We start from the raw sequence: 21,346 nt of genomic DNA, 5'->3' as shown, positions 1-21,346 counted from the left end.
AGTACATCAGCTAAACAACTCCATTTCAAAAACGTTTAATAGCAGAAAGTCTATAATGCTATAATTCATTTTATGAATTGTTAGGTTACATGCCCTCGTTTACCTGTGTCAATACATAATTCCCATTGGAGAAGACTATCTCTATTTAAACGTCAGAAACACCTGTTTGAGGATCGTTCGGAGAGTTATTTACACAGAATGGTAGATAACATAATACCCAACATCAATATTCCTAATCTGTATTTCCTAAAGCTTTTCCTTCGATCAATAGTGGCCCTGTTCGAGCCTTGATCTTACATATCAAGGCTACTGGAAGAATCGAGTACATACACTTGACACTCTTTAAAGTCGTCCTAAAAATATATGTCAACTTCAAAATAAAGTCAGTTAAATTGTTTGCAGGCATGTTTGGTTCGTTCGATAAAAATAACTTTAAACTTCGAATGACCGCCTCAAATAAATGACATTACCAGATCATAGTACAGTTGACGCAATTTTCTACCTTCATTATACTGTCATTAAATTTTGAAGTAAAAGTTAAAAGCGATTTATTGCCAAGAAGATGTACAAATTTAAAAAATAAAATCACAAATTAATCTTAGAATACATTTCTTTAGATCGAGGAAAACACTTGCTTAGAGCATTTAAACCATGTATTACATATACTGTGTTGATCTTTTTTCTCTCTACACTGCAGTATTGTTATCTCATTAAAATATTTCTCGATTAAGTGCCTCGTTTGTCTAACTGGAATCGTATAAAACACTATTTGGCTATAGCAAGTGAAATTTACAAAAATAAACCAAATGAGTTAACATATTACAAAGAATGTTACTCCTCTCAACCAAAGGTTATCAATTTGTTACTTATCAATTTGTTTTGTACCAAATTTCAATTTCAATGCACGCTATTGGGAATATATCTGTCTTTAAAAGTAAAACAATTACTGATACTTCAAAACATTAACAAGATTTGTTAAGTAAATGTATTTTCCTTAATTAAATACTGTATATACTTTACAAAGTATAGCAGAAATACGTTTAAAACTGTACATTACTAGTCCATATTCTCTATACGTTGTCTGTAGTATGTTCCATGTATCGCTCAGGTCAAGGACTTTAGTGTGAAAAATTTGTTCGGAATGATTTGTCATACCATTACGATACATTAACTCATAAATATGCTTACTGTTGCTGTGAGAGATAACGCATCGGCTAGGTCTCTGACCCCTACTCAGATTAATGATAGACCAATCTCTCTATCTGACTTCATGTGTTCAGCTTGCCATCTTGTTTTGACAGCAATTAAGCAAGAAAGGCTGCTCAGTTTCTTCAGCAAGTTAGCTTCAATGATATGTACTATATTAGTGAAGCAAACGTAATTGAGGCATGCATGTTGTGATTTTAAGAAGCTAGCGTACCTTTCGAAACGAATGCCGTTTGAATTTTGGTAAAAATCAGACTAGGAGTTCTTAAAATAGAGAACATAACATTGAACTTTAGAATGCATTTATCAAATTGACGCAATAGGAAGTTTAAACAGCTATGTTCCTTAAATAACGCGCTTAAATAGCCTTCTCAATTACTTCAATTTGTTTGATTTTTTAAACACTGCTCAAGATTGATAATCTTATGGATTTAAAAGGTGATAATCCTGTCATATGACCGTGTTTATTAGTTTTGCTAGTAAATCATGTCACGAGTTGAAACATGCAGTAACGCAGCACGTAATGCATGTAACCATGTTGATATTTGAAAGTTTCAATCAATGTAGATTATGAAATCAAAAGGAAAAGCTTATAATTTGAAGGAAACTGTATATTTCAGTGTGTATTTGTTGTGTACACTGTCCTCAGTTCACGACTGACAATGAAGATATCGAATGTCTATGTGGTCCTCGGGTTTGACGTTAAAGGATTGCTATGTGACATTGTACTATGTTGGCGAACTCGGTAGATGTACTGACGTTTATATATCATTATAAGCCGGCTTATGTTCCTCTACATCAGGAGATAAATCGTACAATGTATAGAAACAACATTTAATTCCACAACAGCAGTATACTTTCAACTAGTATGAACGTTAGACGTTTCGTTCAATTTCTAAAACCATGCGAGCTAAGTATGACATTTGGTCAATTAAGAACGTGATTGTACTAAATAAGGCAACGATTGCTGAACAAACAGACAATGCGCAGTTTCCAAATGCTGAACAAATAGATAACGCGCAGTTTCCAAAAAAAGGAATAGAACTTGTGAAAATATATAGATGTTTCAAACATAGTAGACCGATCGAGGACCTAAAACGCTACGCCGGTTATGTTATAGAAACGAAAATGGTGAACAAGATGGATGAATTTCTAAATGAGTTTCGCCAGCTCGAACGTCATGATTCATCATAGACACGCCATGACTACATCAGACTAGATGTGCGTTTGACATTTCGGACTAATAAACTTCTAGAATAATTTCCGACAGTCATAAACTAGCAATTCTATCAAAACAGGCAAACCTTCACACGAATATAAAATAGGAAAACGATAGTTTCATATGGACAACAACAGACGGCATATACAGCAAGGTGAGAAGCAATCGTGCAGAACTAAACGTCCAGACCGTACCCAGGGATATGGACACAGTGTATTTCAGAACTAAACGTCAAGACCGTACCCAGGGACATGGACACACTAAACGTCCAGACCGTACCCAGGGACATGGACACATTGTATGTCAGCACTAAACGTCCATACCGTACCCAGGGACATGGGCACAGTGTATGTCAGAGCTACACGTTCATACCGTACCCAGGGACATGGACACAGTGTATGTCAGAACTAAACGTCCATACCGTACCCAGGGACATGGACACAGCGTATGTCAGAAATAAACATCCAGACCGTACCCAGGGACGTGGACACAGTGTATGGCAGAACTAAACGTCCAGACCATACCCAGGGACATGGACACAGTGTATGTCAGAAATAAACATCCAGACCGTACCCAGGGACATTGACACAGTGTATGGCAAAACTAAACGTCCAGACCATACCCAGGGACATGGACACAGTGTATGGCAGAACTAAACGTCCAGACCATACCCAGGGACATGGCCACAGTGTATGTCAGAACTAAACGTCCATACCGTACCCAGGGACATGGACACAGTGTATGGCAGAACTAAACGTCAGGACCGTACCCAGGGACATGGACACAGTGTATGGCAGAACCAAACGTCCAGATCGTACCCAGGGACATAGACACAGTGTATGTCGGCCATATTTATGCCATAGACCTTGAACTTTGTCACTGGCCTAGGGCGTGACCGCTCCCTTCCTGTCTTTGTTTCAATATATATTACCATAAACATTTTTTCAAGAACGCTTCATATCAAAATAGGAACTCATATTATATATTCTCTACACGTAATGATTGGTGCATGCTGTCTCGAGAAGAAAACAACAACAAAATATTATCCTTCTTACTTCCTACTTTAGAACATGACATATAACCGATATGATATATTGCCCGTGTCAAAATAGCTAATCGACATGATATCGTTTGCGCGATAGCAGTGTATAAACAATTATCACTGAAACAGAAAATGAAGTTTTACATGCGATGTAGCCATTGCTTACGAATTTTTAATAAACGCACTGTTGTAGTTTGAAATATTCGATTAAATACAGTATTTCAGACACCACCGACAACCGGTATCCGAAACTTTAAAGTGTATCGTATATCTGAGAAATCCTTTTCGTTTCCCATTTATTGTATATCTGAGAAATCCTGTCCGTTTCCCATTTATTGTAGATATGAGAAATCCTGTCCGTTTCCCATTCATTGTAGATATGAGAAATCCTGTCCGTTTCCCATTTATTGTAGCTATGAGAAATCCTGTCCGTTTCCCATTTATTGTAGATATGAGAAATCCTGTCCGTTTCCCATTTATTGTAGCTATGAGAAATCCTGTACTTTTTACATGTATTATCTCTTCATTTTACACGTATTATATATTTAAGAAATGCTATTTATTTTACAATGACCTTTGCGTCTAGATTTAAAGCACATATGTCATCGATAGTCTATACGTTTGTCAATGTTTAAATACTTGAAAACGTGCGACGTCGTCTTCAAGTAAATGGGTCCGCTCCTAGTTTAAATACCTGTATAAACATGACAGTGCTTTTAAACTTGAATAATAAAACTCCGTTATTAAATGTATGTATCAAAGGCAATAATTTGTTGGGGTTTCTCTTGTTATCACAGAAATGATTTACTTAATGCTTCCCTTGGCCCCAAAATGGCATTAATGATAAGTTTTGTGTATGATACTACCAGGATTGAAACCCCACTAAGTTACAGTGTACAAACACCACTCTGTCATATTGTTTTGATATCGCAGTAGATTTCAACACTTTAAAGACACAAAGTCGACCAAGATACACACATGACATTCCAATAATACTACATTGATAGCTCTTGCATTTAAAACTTGATGAGTGAATCCTGAGTATGAAAATAAATTATGGTATGTTTACAACAAGGTGGCCCAGTTTTTATATTATATTAAAGTCGCAAATACTGGAAACGAGAATTCAATTAAATTCTATTCAAAGTTATGATTACGCGAACGTTTAAGATAAGCCTTTAGCTAGAACTACAATGTTTTTTTTGTACATTTGCCCTCATTTACTTCCACCATAACATGAGACTCGTGTAAACTCTCTCCCAGCTAATATTTTCCACCATCACAGACACTGTCGGATTTAACAGTAGGCTTTCGTATCGATTATATTTTCTCTTAATCCGAGTCCGTTCCTCAAAGCCGACTGATGATAATTCTAAAGCATATCCAGACAGTATCGGGCGGTATACCCTTCTGCAGAGAATACACACACTAGCTACAGAACTGCATTATTGGTGTGTGTGCTCACACGTGTCTATATTGATCTTAAGCACATTGGCCTGATTACGTGCAAAATTCTACACAATATGCTCTACTGTGTGGCTTAAAGATTCACTTATTGGCCTTTGTAAGTGCTTACGTACAAATCAGAAAAGAATTCGTCAGAAATGTGTTGGAACGGTTGGTCGTATAGGGTTTGTTTTTCAAGTACCACTTGGAACTACTCGTGATCGGGTAGGTCATAGCGATACTGTGTTACATAATTGGAAACCAGAATACATTTAGCGAGGGTATTGTGAAAGTTATGAAATTGCTAATAATAATAGATATGTACATACTTAAATTTACAAAATCCAATAACATCATGATTTTCCTCTAGAACTGACGAACTGTCGCTCTAATTCCTAACACGCCACCCGTAGATATCACAAACTGGACAAATTATCATTTGGAACGTCATGCTGTCTGATGTATCAGTAGAAGCAATGCAATGATTTATGTTTCTGGGATCTTTATTAGCATTTCAAAAACACATGCTAAATTGTAGTGTTTTTTTTTTATTATATAAACGTTCATAAACGATCGTATTTAACTTAGAGTAAGCTTTGCAAATGTTTCGGTTCGATCTGCGGCCATCCATTTGTACAACTTTGAGTGTTAAGGGTAGAACACGGTTGTTACTAACAAACAAGGCAAGGAGTAGGATTTACGTACATTTGTCAATGGGGTGAGATAGACGACAAAACATATATGTAATGCATGATCATTGTACGTGAGAAGCTCTCTCGAAGTTAGCCGAACTTCAACATGTCAGCATTTCTTAGTGACAGTGGATGTCGCCGGCGTGTGAAACAATGCAAGTGGTTGTCATACCGACCTCATCTACATCCCGCAAGGACACGTGTACAGGGATGTGTTTATAAGCATGTCATCGCCAGCAAATATACTGTACAGTTATAAGTGGTACGCGTCGTATACATTTTAGAACACTGTACACACTTGTAGTAGTCACCCTATGTATCAACTAGTAGTGGGTAAACAGGCAGGCCATTTTAACATTTTAACATCTAATAATATTTTCCCATTTGAATAGAGACGCATATATATCATTAAATTCAAAACATATTTTATCAAAATATCAATACAGTTTATATCGAAGTGAAATTTATCAGATACATTATTTATTTGTAATAAATTCAAACATGTACTACAGTAGTCCGAATTATCGACGACAGACCGATATAAAAAAGTCGATAAAACGTCAGAATAATTCGGACTAATACTACAGGTATAAAGTATCAACTTTATAATGTATCTCCCAAGCTTTGTATGTCATGAACCATAGAAACAATAATGTGATTTTTTAAATATCTTATAATAACTTATAGTAAAAAAAACATCTTGTAGAGTCATTAACTTTACAAGCTATCTTACGAATGATTTCATTCTAGAAATAATACATACATTCATCGCTGATAACCCGGTATATCTCCTAGCAAGAGGCTGTTTCGTTAATGTTAAACATGTTAACGTTGTGTTTATGACGAAATTTACCTATGAACTAAAAGTTCGTTGTATAAACCTATTATTTATTGTTAACACTATACAATGTGGTTACCTTTTCTCTCCTTCCATACGGAATGTCTAGCGGTTTCTCATCGTCCGGGTCGAGTGTCTTCTGTCTGACAACTTTGTTGAAGTCGCTGAGTCTGAGTGTAGTCTTCGGCTGTAGTTCAATACTCGGCAAACTCCTCTCCCGGAGACGTACCCAGTTAGAGGAGACAGAGGACGTTCTCTCCATAGAAGGCTCGTCCTCTGTTACCTCGTCCACCCGTGATAAACGTTTCCTTAAACCCTTCTTTGAACCCCCGTGTCCTTTTTTCTCTCGGTGCCTTCTCCCTGCCTCGTCGAAAGCGGCCAGAGCCTGAACCTTACGCCGAGCGGCGCTCTGTTTTGATGCGCCAGCACCCATGATACACCGATTTTATTTAGTCTTTTTCCGAATTTGAAATACAATCCACAACGAACATTCACGAGAAAATCACTAAACTTTGATCACAGGTCACCATACTAAGTAAATGTAAAGCATTAGTGTTTATAAACGGCAGGTATAAAGATTGCTTCCTCTTACATAAGTAACCACTTGAACATGCTCCATCGACTTTACAGAAAATCCGATATCCTTATATTTTTGTCAAGGTCTACAAATCTTCCGGCTTGTCTAGATGAACATTGAAAGTAACATACGTACCGGCAAAATGTATACATACGTACCAAGACATGTCAAGTTGACTTTTCCGTTTCACTAAAGAGGAAGAAAAAGACGCCGGTATCCGTGGACCTATGGGGGGAACCTCGACAGCTGCAGGACCCGATTCGTGATTCGGGGAGCGAGGCTAAGTGCTGAGTGCTGGGTCCTCTTCCGCCTATTTCTTGGAACGAGTGCGGCTGTCTCCCTGCATCAAAGATATAAACACTCGAGATGTGGATTACAGTTTGTAAATGTCATCTCCAGTATAAATCATATCACTGACGCGATATACAATGTCCACGCTAGTATGTCGAGCTCGCTTCGCCGACTCTGTGTGTGTGTCTGACTATATATAAACACACGTGCTCGTTTCATACGATCCTATAATGACAATTCTTCCGCCGTGCTTCCTCTAGCAGAACAAATACACACACGTAGCTGATTTTGATTTAAATATCCCTCGGCTGGTAAATCCGCGTTACAACATTTTGAGGTGTCGCCCTCACACATGCTGTCCACACTGGTATCACGATCGCTGTCCTAGATATCTCCTAACTATCGATGGATTTCCCCTGTTACTCTGTTCTTCTTCAGATTTAATCCCTATGGTACCGATATGTTGGAGCATCCCTAGTCTGGGCTGTGAACATTTGGTGGTAGTGTTGAGATACGTGTGCAATGTATCGCAGTAATGTTCAGACAAGTCAATAACATACGCCCTTCTATCAGTGGAGATCGATCGGTGTCACTCTTCACCAATACACCCCAGTGAGGGATTCTAAAGAAAAAAATGTCACTAATACTACAACAAAGAACGGTATCACAAATGCTTCCGTTTTAAAGGCGCACGACTTCTGTTAGGTACTCGTGTCAGTAGTATCAAATACATAGAAAATAGATAAAGTATAGCACGGCAAGTGTTAACAACAGTTGAAAAGTCTGCGTTGGATACAGTACCACAATAAGACTGGCACACAAAGATTTATCAAAACTTGAAATACTAAAAAGGTTGAACAGTGTATAGATTAAATCATTTTCATGTTCATGTAGGACAATATCACTTTAAAAATCTAAAGTTTTATGATGAAAATTTACAATTTTGTAACAAGCCGTGTCTTCATTTTACCTTGTGTGCGCTAAGGATATCTTTATAGCACTAAACTGATAACGCCGAAAATATCTATATAAAACACATATGTAAGCGCCACAAATATCTGAATAACATCCAAATCTTAGCATCAAATATATCTGAGAAGCATCCAATTGTTAGCCTCAAAAATATCAGAATAACATCCTAATGTTAGAGTCAAAAGTATCTGAATAGCATCCATCTGTTAGCGTCAAAGGTATCTGAATAGCAATCAAATGTTAGTGTCAACAGTATCTATATAAAACTTAAATGTGAGCGCCACAAATATCTTAATAGCATCTGAATAGCATCAAACTGTTAGCGTCAAAGGTATTTGAATAGCACCCATCTATTAGCGTCAAAGGTATCTGAATAGCATCAAACTGTTAACGCCAACTATATCTGAATAGCATCCATCTGTTAGCGTCAAAAGTATCTGAATAACATTCAACTGTTCACGCCAAATATATCTGAATAGCAACCATCGGTTAGCGTCAAAGATATCTGAGAAGCATCCAACTGTTAGCGTCAACAGTATCTGAATAGCATCCATCTGTTACCGTCAAAATACTCTGAGTAGCATCCATCTGTTATCGTCAAAGATATCAGAGTAGCACCCAACTGTTAGCGTCAAAGATATTTGAATAATATCAAATTGTTAGCGTCAGACATCTGAGTAGCACCCAACTGTTAGTGAAAAAGACATCTGAATAACCGTGACCATCTCAGTAGTTTAAGAAATAGAGGGTTTAATATCCCTCCCGGCATTCTTTAATATTCCCCAAAGATGTGAATAAAGCTGACCAATACTGTTGATGGACTATAGGTCACTAGTAGAACTATTTTCTTTCAATGGCAGGGAGACCTCCGAGGGATTCAATCTCTCTATCATAAACCCAAACATTCTATATCGGTGAAAGTATTATTGGGTACATTTGATCATAGTTTTGTCACACATGAAATGAATACATTTCGGAAAGATAAGTCGGCGTTGAACTTTCTATAATCGGCTTTGAATCACGCGGGTATTTGATAGGGTTGGCCTGGTACCAAGAAAAGTACCAAGGGAGGACGGGATAGAGTGACATGTCTCCTGGTTTCAAACACGGTGTTAGGAGATAACAGACACAGTTGGTCTAGTACCAAAGTTATTATCATGTTATGACAGATAAGATTTGGTTTAGACCCGAAGGTTATACCGAGTGGTATGGGGGTAGGGCTGGTCTTGTACCGATTGTAGACGGGATACGGTTGGTCTCGTGATGACGGGACAGGGTTGATCTAGTGATGGCGTGATAGGGTTGGTCTAGTGATGACGGGACAGGGTTAGTCTAGTGATGACGGGACAGAGTTGGTCTAGTGATGACGGTACAGGGCTGGTCTAGTGATAACGGGATAGGGGTTAGTCTAGTGATGACCGGATAGAGTTGGTCTAGTATTGACGGGACAGGGTTGGTCTAGTGATGGGATACGGTTGGTCCAGTGATGACGGGATATGGTCGGTCTAGTGAAGGGATACGTAGTGATGACGGGATACGGTTTGTCTAGTGATGACGGGTAGGGGTGGTCTAGTACCAATGGTAGTAGCAAGTGATAACGAGAGACGGTTGGTCTAGAGATTACGGGACAAGATTTTCCGATGATGTCGGAATGGAGTTGTCTAGTACAAAAAGTAGTACCAAATGACGGCGGGATACGGTTGGTCTGATGATGTCGGGACGGGATGGTCTATTATCAATACCAAGTGATGACGGGACGGGATGGTCTGTTATCAATACCATAGTCACGCTTCTCACACTGGAGAGGGAAAATGCCATAAACCCATTTTCTCTCCATCCCCCACGTTGTGAGTTGCAGCAGAGAATGTCCAGGGGACCTGGGAAAGGACGAGGAGGCGCAAAAAGCACTAGAGAGGCGTCGAAACAGCCCATACACCCGTATTTCACTAGAAAAAACTCGGCCACGTGCACTGTAGAACAGACAGAAACCAAGATGGCGGACGAGCAGCTCAAATAGTTCAAAGATTTGAAGGAACTTATCACAGCTCTTGATAGCAAATTATGTAACAAAATAGGGGAAGTAAACGCAAAAATTGACACTTCCAATGCTACTGTAGAACAATGTGAGCGCAGAATAAACAAACTCGAACAGAAACTTGACGACGAAGTTGACACGATAAAAAAATGCGGTTTACGAGATGAAGCAGTCGGCGGATTTTTGCTCAGACAAATTCGACGAAATGCAGAGTAATGTGGTCGAACTACTGAAAGTAAAGCAAGAACTAATGGAAAAGATTGAATATCTCGAGAACCAACAGAAATACCAGGATGGTAGAAGTAGGAAATATAATGTTTTGATATTTGGTCTCCCAGATGATGGCAAAGCGACGGAACTATAAATTCGGGAACTTATGTGTACCGGTATGAAAATTGACGGGAAGATCGTTGAAAAGATCATAATACATAACACCCATAGGGTAGGTACCTAGACGCAAAACATCAGAAAACACTCGAAGCGATCGCGAGGAGAGAGACACTAGACCCGAGACAGTCATAGTGAGGTTTGTGTGCATGAGAGACAGAGATCTAGTCCTAAAAAACGCGAGAAATATTGACAGAGCCTCAAAGATCACCATTCGTACTGACTTTCCCGACCACCTCAAGACCAAAAGAACCAAGGAAATGCAAACAGTGGTTAGGGAAAGTAAGATCGATGTTTGGCTAATGACCAGGAAATCGACCCAGGACAAATGGAAGAAATATTCAATTGAGTAATGAACTTGAACTGTTAATTTGAAACACTGACTTACTATTAAATTAATTATGTCTTATACCAAATGCTCTGCATTCCAAAAAATATTAAGCTTACTGTATCCCTCGTCCCATGGACATTCCCAGACGAAACGTGAAATAGGCTTAAAGTGTAGTTTGTTCGCCCAAACCCGACGAACCCAATACCCACTATTTCTCTTCTTAAAAAAACCCACCTATTAGTATACAATACCCTACCTTGTGATCATGACCCTTACCCAAGTAAAAGATGTTTGGTCGGGATTGGATAGGCAGACTGATGACAATTTAACATTGACCCTAAAAAACTTAAGTAGTAATAGTCTACTTGTTAACTATGAAACTGTAGAGATGAAATACTAGTCAAAGTTATCTCAAGTTTTCACATTTTTTATCCAATACTCGTATGGTTAATAAAATCTCAGGATTTTTCAACATGTACTATTTGGGCTTACCTTACCGCATTGGTTTTGCAATGGGCGAGTACCTAATATACAATTAATATACACATGTGGGTAATACACATGCTTCCTGCGTACTGTTTTGGAATTGTTAAAAAATAAGATGTATCATATATATATAATAACTATGTCATGTCCAAGACTCATGCAGGACATATGCGGTGGGTACCTATTAGTTAAATAGCCAGATAGGCCTTATTTACATATATATATACAGTGTATTAGGAATAATCTCCATGTTGCCAAAAGGGGATAAGCCCAGAGAGCTCATAAAAAAATTGGAGACCCATATCACTCCTTAATATCTCTTACAAACCCTATCGACGTGCTCGGCAAATAGAATGAAAAAATATATGGATAAGCTGATTCATGAAAATCAGAAGGGGGATATATGACATCTTGTACTATACTGAAAAAATCACACACCAGGAATTTTATCATTGATCGATTTCGAGAAGGCATTCGATTCGGTTTCCTGGCAATTTATGTATAATGTGCTAGAGTTTTTTAAGTTTGGTCCTGAATTTGCTAAATGGATAAGCATTTTGTATAACGACGCTAAATTATGTGTACTTCAAATTGTTTTTATTTCAACATTTTTTAATATAGGACGGGGCTGCCGTCAAGGCGATCCGATCTCGCCATATATATGTCTACTGTGTGTAGAATTAATGGGTATCCTAATAAGGTCTAATCAAGAAATTAAAGGTGTTACAATTGTTAACAAAGAGTATAAACTATTTCAGTATGCTGATGATACTGGTATATTTTTGAATGGTATGGAAAAATCTTTTAAGAATACTCTTGAACTTCTTGACCAGTTTTCTAAGTATTCCGGCTTGACACCAAATTTTGAAAAAACTAAGGCACTCTGGATAGGTTCAAGAAAAAATGCCGTAAATAGACTATGTAATGAGTGAAACCTTGAGTGGACCAATGAATCGTTCACGGTACTGGGCATCCTATTTAGCTTAAAACTTGAAGATATACCAAAATTAAATTTTAAAGCCAAACTTAATGATATCAGTAATACACTAAAACATTGGTATAAAAGAAGACTGACTATCCTTGGTAAGATTATAATAGTCAAATCTCTATTAATTCCAAAATTGACTCATTTATTTATGAGCTTACCTAAACCAGAAGACAGAGACTTACTGAAGAATTAGAAAATATATTTTTCAATTCTATCTGGAATACGAGAGATAGAATAGCTAGAAATCAGATTATAAAAGAGTATAAGGATGGTGGATGTAGGATGACACACATTGTATCCTTTAATAAAGCATTGAAATTAACCTGGATACGGAGAATTCTCAATTCTGACGCTACCTGGAAAATATACTGTTAGATGTATATAATACATGTTAATTATATAACAAGTTGACAACTTTGGGTGACAACTATTACATTAGACTATCACAAAGATACAAAAACCCTTTTTGGGTGGAAATTTTTAGTACATTTGCTGAATATATCATAAAACTTAATATTAAACGCCCTGACCTGCTAAAACTACGTTTATGGTTCAATACACAGATAAAGGTAGATAACTCCACAGGTTTTTTTTTATCAAGGATGGTGTGATAAAGGAATTCAATTTTCATCCGATATGGTTCATATAGAAAATAACCGTCTTAATTCCTATGATGAATTTGTCGAGTCTATGACTTCCGCCAACCTCATACAGTGTTCTACGGCTTGAGAAGCTCACTTATGCCTTTATGGCAGACATATACTTTAAACAATGCCTCGGCTGATTTGCAACAACCATTTATTCCAATTACCATAGGATTAATAAATAAAAGCAAAAAAGGAAGCAGAGACATGTACGATATTTTGATTTCCAAAATTAAATGCACTAATAAATCTATTGACAAATGGTCTAATGTGCTAGGTGTTGATGAAAATACTGAATTAATAAAATTACAAACTATAGATTTCAATATAACAACAGATGTGACTCTGCAGTGGTTTCAATATAGAATTATACATAGAATACTTTCAACTAACACTTTTCTTACAAAAAATAAAATAAAAGATAACCCACTTTGTACATTCTGCAAACAATCTGAAGAAACTTTAATTTACTACACATATTTTTTTAATGTGAGCATGTCGAGAGGCTTTGGCTACTTCTTGAAAACTGGATATTCTCAAAAACCTCTGTTTACATTAACTTTGCAAAACAAGATATTATATTTGGGAAAATAGGTAACACATATTATGTGCAGAACCTTATTATGCTAATTGTTAAATATTACATTTACAAACAACGTATGGAAGGTGATACACTTTTCATAGAAAGTGTAAAGAGAGATATAGTGTACAATTATAAAATGGAAAAATATATCGCAACATGTAGAGGGAAACAAAATACCTTTCTCCAAAAATGGAGACTCTTTTCTAACTTAATGATACCACAGCTTATCTACCAAATATTGTGTACTATTCACATATGCACCTATAACTTGTACCTAATTCGATTGCCGCCCGAGATGTGTATTATCCAATTTCGAATAATCCATTCCAACTCCAGACCGCTACGGTCACAAATACACAGGTACAACATTTGTAATGCACTTCTCATAGGGGAATTCGAAAGTTATACTTAAATATCCAAAGTACGAGAGAAAGAGTGTATGCAAGTTGTGTTTTTTGTACTGTCTTTTGTAAAAAAAAAAATTTTTGAAAAAACAACAACAAAAAAAACAACATTAAGTAGCTTTAAAGGCACAGTTTAAGGTTAGTCTTGTATCAAGGAAAGTAACACAGGAAGATTCATAACATATAAGGTTAGCATTGTATCATTGGTGATGATATGGGACGATGTGAGCAGGTAAGCCTTATATCAAAGTTGATAAGAATAAAGGACATGACAGGTTTAGCTTTGAAACACGGATAGTAACATTGGAGCATAGGATAAGGTTAGTTTTCTGCGAAAGTGAAGGCTAGACTAGTAGCACGAGAGGACAGTTGTTATGTAGCCCAGTGCGAACAACCGTATGCAATACGACATATCAGATACAACCTGTATGACGTACATTACACTATAAGTACAATGTATGTTTTATGAACTATGGGGCGGGGAAAGAATGTTACGTTTGAGCAATTAAGTTACGGTAGCGATATAATCACTATCGTTTCTGAGTTAGTGTCTTCAAATTAGCGCGAAAAGGTTTCAAGAAACCTCCTAGTTAGACGATGATTTTTTTTTATGCAAGGAAGAAATTCAAAGGTGATACTATTTTGATATTTGCAAGTTTCATACCCTCAATAGCTCAATGTATTAACGGTAGCCATATAATCACTATTGTTTCTGAGTTAGCAGTTAGCACCATCAAATAAGCGCGAAAACATTTCCAGAAACCTCCTATTTTGATATTTGCAGGTTTCAGAACTAGAATGATTTTCTTCTTGGCTAATGCATTTGTAATCATATTTAATATATGCACATATATACGTGTTAAAGTTCATGAGGGTATATTACTGGCTTAGGTTAAACCATTTCCCCCGAAATATGATCATTCCCTGAACGATTATTTCAACGGCCAACAAATACAGCGTTTTAAAACAATTAATGCAATTAGCGACGTGGTCGTGACCGCCAACCAAATAAATCATAAGCAAGACAGAGTTATCTTTCTTATATAATGATAACAAAATGAGAGTAAATTGAGCTTTCACCGATAGATGTCGGGCTGATAGCGGGCACCTGTTCCGGTCGTCGCCAGGATACGGCTTCCTCGGCGCATGGCGGATGTTTGCTCAGGTGTTTACAAATAGACTACCGTTTAAAAAATCAAATAATGTAGATTCGTGAGCAATATACATCAGGAAAAGATTATCTAAAGCGGCAAAATGTTACATGTAACGACGGAAATAGGCAGGCCGGGTAAACATGGTGAGTTATTGATAGTGGCATATACTGGTTCACTTTTAATTCTACACTTATCAGCTTATGATCTGATGATGTACACGACTGCTCGGCCAGCTAATGACGTTTTATTGGGACAGAAAGTTCTGCAGCTATGTAATAAATACACGTTTTTAGATGTGGTTGTATCAAAAAGTCAGGCCACACATTTTATCACTAGAGACGCGCGCCTGACATCCTCAATAATATTGATAACTAAATGGAACCTGCTATACATGTATACTTTAGTAAAGATGTTTTAAATTCTGATTGTAAATTGTGAGAAATATCATGTAAAAAATAAGGGTACAACTATAAAAAAAAGAAGTTATGCCCTTGTTTTTTTTATGAGATATATCTCAATTTACAGTCAGAATTTCAAACACATTTGACTATGTATAGATGAAAACATGATAATAATAAAAAAATATCTTACATGGTGAATCATTTTAGTGATGCAGCCAGTTTTCAGGCCATGCAATACAAGGTCCTGTATTCTACAGTGTGTAACAGGAAAGAGAATACTGTGCTTTAACCGGGGATCAACCCTCGATCTCCAGATAGGTTCCTAGTCAGACGCTCTATCACTGAGCTAAAGGGAAATTCCCTCTAGCTCAAAGCTAGAAGGTGACCGTAATCCTATGTACAATTAAAATCTGCCACACTAGAACTACTCTCCCCTTTTTAAATGTGTTTTCCCTGGAACATCACAACCCAGGTTCTAACTCCTTGTCACCACAGGGAGAACACGGACACCATTTGTAACAGGAATGAGAATAATCGATCTACAGGTTCCAAATTGGACGCTCTTCCATTGAGCTAATGGGAAGTTCCCTCTAGTGCAAAGCTAGAAAGCGACCTTAATCCTGTGTACAATTGAAATCTGTCACACAGTGTATTACAGTCTGTAATAATCCATGATGTTGTATATAATTTACCAGTTATAGGTTCCAAATGTGGGTTCCCAATATTTTACCACCAATTCGATGCTACAATATATGAGATAGTCACCGGTGTGCAAACTAGGATTGTGATTTATTAATACTGATATTGTAATGTACAGTATATTGTTGTAGTAGGGAAGAAGTACATGTATAGTGAAAAGAAAATTTATGCACAGACTTTCTAGTCAGAGATGCTCTACCACTAAGTGAAAAGGAATTCCCCTTTTAGCTAGGTAATATGACTTTGAACCTGCACAATGCACATCCTTTATCCCCAAACCCTCTTTCTCCAAGTCTTTGCCCTCGAAGACAACCACAAATTCTTTTGCTCACTGCCAAGGCCGAGTTCTCCACTTCCTTGATCGAGAAAAATCAATGGCTACAATTTGTATTTGAAACGAAACAGTAAAAAGAATATGTGCATTCACCGGGGATTTAACCTTTCTAGTCAGACACTTATATGCTGCTTATACTTAGTTTAACTTAGTTTATTTTGAACGTAGGCATATATCTGCCTCTATATTCAGATCATAGTCCATATTTATTAAATCATATGCTTTTGATGTGACGTCACTCTAATGTTGTTGTGAATCTCCTTTCATTACTTTCCCAAAATTTATCAATGCAGTTTTCAAAAGTTATTAGACTTGGTGCTTGAATTACGTTTTCAGGTAGGGAATTCTAGTTGTTAACAATTTGTTGAGTAAATGAGTATTTCCTTACGTCCAGTCTGCTCCTTGATTTATCCAGACTGAGTGAATATCCTTGAGTCTTTTTATCTTGTTTTATTGAAAAAAAGTCTCTGTGATGCTGTTGTATCATAGACACCCCTCAATATTTTGAACACTTTTATCATGACTCCCCTATTACATCTATAGAATAACAATGGGAGTTTAAGACGACGCAATCTTTACTCGTACGAAAATTATTCATTCCTTGCAGTAATTAAGTAGCTCTCTGTTGGACACTTTCTAGAAGTTTAATATCCTGTTGCTCGTATGGTTTCCATACACATGCTCCATACTCTAGATGGGATCGAACTAAAGCTTTATACAGTAGGCAGAATTATTTATTATCCAAGTATGTATATGTTCTTCTGATGGCTCTAAGTATTAGGTTTGCTTTGTTTACGGCGTTTTGTATATGATTTCTAAAACTTGATTTATTGTCAACAATTATCCCAAGGTCTCTCTCTTCCATTTCCTCAGTTAGCATTACTGTTGTTCTCAGATCATCAACATCTTGATATAAATGCAGATCATTTGAACATTTTTTTATTTCCCAGGTACATTGATTTGCATTTATGCGGGTGGAATTTTAGAAATAATTTGTCTGACCATTGTTGTAAATTGTCTAGGTCCTGCTAAAAATTGCCATTGACCCTGGTGTCTTTATACAATTTAGTATCGTAGGCAAATAGTAGGGCAGTGTTCTCCCCAGGCTTTTTTTGCAGCATGGCACCATGCTCCTATAATTCCTTGCCATGCTGCTATCCTAGATCTTCTCTGCTATATATTCATAGTAAATCTAAAGTTACCGTGCTGCTTTGATTTTACATAGAGTGCTGCTTTAACAGAAATATTGAAATACCATGCTTCTTTCATTCTGGGGAAAACACTGTAGGGCGTTTGAATCAACGACAACTGGTAGGTCATTTATGTACAGAACAAACAATGATGGTCCAAGTAACCTGCCTTGTGGTATTCCGCTAGTGACTTGATTCCATTCAGAGGTGTGACCATGATCAACAGCAACATGCTGTTGTCTTTTATCCAGCTACTATTTCTGCTGACAATCCATATGATTTCAGTTTGCTGATTAGTCTTCTGTGCGGAACAGTGTCAAAGGCCATCATGAAGTCCATACCACCCCCTTCATCAATGATTCTCGTCCAGTCATTCATGGTTTTAAGAAGCTGGAGTAATGTAGACCACCCTTCCACAAAACCAAATTGCTGAGTACTTAGAAGCTTGTTGTTTGTTAGATGCTCTATAACGTGATTCCTTACAATTGTTTCCAACAGTTTGCCTATGATACTTGTTAGACTGACTGGTCTGTAGTTACCTATGATACTTGTTAGACTGACTGGTCTGTAGTTACCTATGATACTTGTTAGACTGACTGGTCTGTAGTTACCTATGATACTTGTTAAACTGACTGGTCTGTAGCTACCTGCATAACACTTATCTCCCTTCTTGAAAATAGCTGCAATCCTTCCCTCTTTCCAAGCTGATGGCACACAACCAGTACGCAATGATTGATTGAACAGTATTTTGAATGGTTTTGCTATTACTGGTTAAAGTTCTTTCAATATTTTTTGGATTTATGTTATCAGGACCTTAGGATTTGTTTGTATTCATGCTTTTGATAAATTTGTCAACTTTTTGTTCGCTGAGTTCCTTCCAGACAAAATGTTTTTTTATATGCTTAATTGGGAGCTAAGGTATGTCTCCATTTGGTTTTCTTGTAAAAACACTGCTAAAGTAATCCGCCAACACGTTTGCCTTTTCTCTTTCGCTTTGAGCAATATGAACCACTTGACTATTGTCCTTTGCATGCAGTTCAGATATTCCTGTTCTAGTTTTTGTTTTGGTATTGGCGTATTTCCAAAATTTCTTCGGGTTGGTTTTCACATCCTTTGCAATAATATATTCCAGTTGTTTTTTTAGCTTTTCGCACCAAGCTCTTTACTTTGTTTCTTGCCTAATGACATACTCTACATATTTGTTGTGATCCTTTGTCTCCATGATTCTCCTCCAGCATCTGTGTTTTATTGAACTTAATCTTCTGTTTCTTCATCTAGTGGTTGTTGATGTTTCTTCTTTCCTAATTTTATTTTTGGAATCTGTTTGTCTATCCCAATTGACAATTTATTAATAAATGTGTTGTAGTTTTCCTACATGTCCTCGGATTGTAGACCTGTATTCCGGTCTATGTTTAGCTCTTCCCTCATCTTTAGATAGTCACTTGTAGTTAAGTTTCGCTATTGCACTGGTTTGTGTGATGTGTCTTCATATAAACTGAAAGGCGATACATCCATGGTCACTTTTGCCCAGGGCACTTTGGACATCTAGATTGGCTACCATATTTTCCTTGTTTGTGGGTATATTAAGGTCCAACAAGCCGGGTTCTTGATTAATTCTTATCCTCTTTTGACCTTGTAATAGCTTAAGGAAATTCCCTCTAGCCAAAGCTAGTATAGCAACTTTGACACTATTTACATTATGCACAACTGAAAAAATTGGAATAAAAATGTTGGTAAACCAACACAAGTATCACGGAGATATCATGCACCACTGATTCCTTTACATCTTTACAACTCAGCTATGCAAAATCCTAACTATTGGTGTCAGTACTTCATATGTCATATCTAGTGGGGTCCTTTTCAAAATAAACAGTGTCCATTTTTTGCAATTTGAATAAAATACTTGAAGAATATTTAGGTCCTATTAATGTTCTGTGAAATGAACAACAATCATGCAAAATACCCTGATTATCTTGCCGCTGTAAGGATTTGCGAGAGAGAAAAAATAAAATAGACTGGACCATTATCGATAAAGAGTATCATAGCTCTTTTACTGTATATTGCTTATTTTTTTTATTGTATATCTTTAATTTCAGAGAGAGAACGGCGGCATTTTCCTCACATAGATAACTCTGCAAGTGTACCGAAATACCGATCAAGTGGACGGAGATATATCCCTCATGGATATGGATTTGATGATGGTTGGGCACCACATCCTCAAAATATACAAGTCAAATATTCCGAGTAAGTTTGATACAATGCATATTTTGACACACCATGGGCTGTTAATATCACCACCACTCAATAATACCTACCAGGTACTCCATTGAACATAAGTACAAGGGAACTTGCAATTGATTATGGTAAAATGCTGATTAAGAGAGCAACATGAATCTAAATTAAGGAACAATACCATTTAAGTGTGATATGGGGAACTTGAATACCAAACAAAACTAATTAAATGTGCCACAGGATATCTGAATTATAGATAAAATACCATTAAGGTATGATACTTGGGAACTTTATATACCACAGTGAATCTAAAATTAAGGAACAATGCTACTTACGTGTAACATGGTTACCATACAACACTAATTAGGTCCGCTATATGGGAACTTGATTACCATACAATACTAATTAGGTCTGCTATATGGGAACTTGATTACCACACAACACTAATTAGGTCTGCTATATGGGAACTTGATTACCATACAATACGTATAAGGTCTGCTATATGGAAACTGGATTACCATACAATACTAATAAAGTCTTCTATATATGGGAACTGCATTACCATACAATACTAATTAGGTTTGCTATATGGGAACTTGATTGCCATACAATACTAATTAAGTCTGCTATATGGGAACTTGATTGCCATCCATACTAATTAAGTCTGCTATATGGGAACTTGATTGCCATACAGTACTAATTAAGTCTGCTATATGGGAACTGGATTACCATACAATACTAATTTAGTCTGCTATATGGGAATTAGATTACCATACAATACCAATGAAGTCTGCTAATTATGGGAACTTGATAACCATGCAAAACATATTAAGTGTGTAATATTGGATCATATGTAAGTGTGCCACAGGTGATCTTACACTTCCCTCTTTGTTGGGTGCATACCTTAAGTTTCAGATGGCGGCTTCACTGGCCTCAGTGTACACCTCACTTTATTTAGACCATGATATCCGTATTAGTGGGGACATTTAACGGTCAATTAACGTAACATAAACAATAAAGCTTTACTTAATCAGTTTTATCATAAATGGCTTAATAGTATTCCTCATTGTTAAAATAAAGCTAAAGATATATGCGAAGCATGAGGGTCTGGTGACTGTTTAATGTTGACAAACGCTCTGTTGATTTGTTTGTGAAAAAACATTGGAAGTGTTAGAAAAACAATCTGCACAGCCTT

At 36.9% G+C, this 21,346-nt stretch overlaps 2 protein-coding genes across 6 annotated transcripts in view; one reads left to right on the top strand and one right to left on the bottom strand.

The window, feature by feature from the left end:
* Positions 1 to 7,886, bottom strand: part of LOC110465386 (PHD finger protein 24-like) — a 40,268-nt gene extending 32,382 nt beyond the window's left edge. The window contains exon 1 of the mRNA XM_021521159.1: positions 6,523 to 7,886. Within this exon, the coding sequence (XP_021376834.1) occupies positions 6,523 to 6,876 (354 nt within the window). The 5' untranslated portion in view covers positions 6,877 to 7,886. The remainder of the gene's footprint in view (positions 1 to 6,522) is intronic.
* Positions 1 to 21,346, top strand: part of LOC110465387 (spermatogenesis-associated serine-rich protein 1-like) — a 64,611-nt gene that overhangs the window by 33,777 nt on the left and 9,488 nt on the right. For 4 of the 5 annotated variants that reach the window (XM_021521160.1, XM_021521164.1, XM_021521165.1 and 1 more), the window contains exon 2: positions 20,016 to 20,163. In XM_021521160.1, the coding sequence (XP_021376835.1) occupies positions 20,016 to 20,163 (148 nt within the window). Of the gene's footprint in view, positions 1 to 15,248; positions 15,439 to 20,015; positions 20,164 to 21,346 lie in introns of those variants that run through there. The other variant, XM_021521162.1, reaches the window with a different exon arrangement.

This window comes from Mizuhopecten yessoensis, unplaced genomic scaffold (assembly GCF_002113885.1).
Source record: "Mizuhopecten yessoensis strain PY_sf001 unplaced genomic scaffold, ASM211388v2 scaffold11073, whole genome shotgun sequence".
NCBI lineage: Eukaryota > Metazoa > Mollusca > Bivalvia > Pectinida > Pectinidae > Mizuhopecten > Mizuhopecten yessoensis.
Note: the sequence above shows the minus strand (reverse complement) of the source record. Positions and strands in the feature narration are given on the sequence as shown.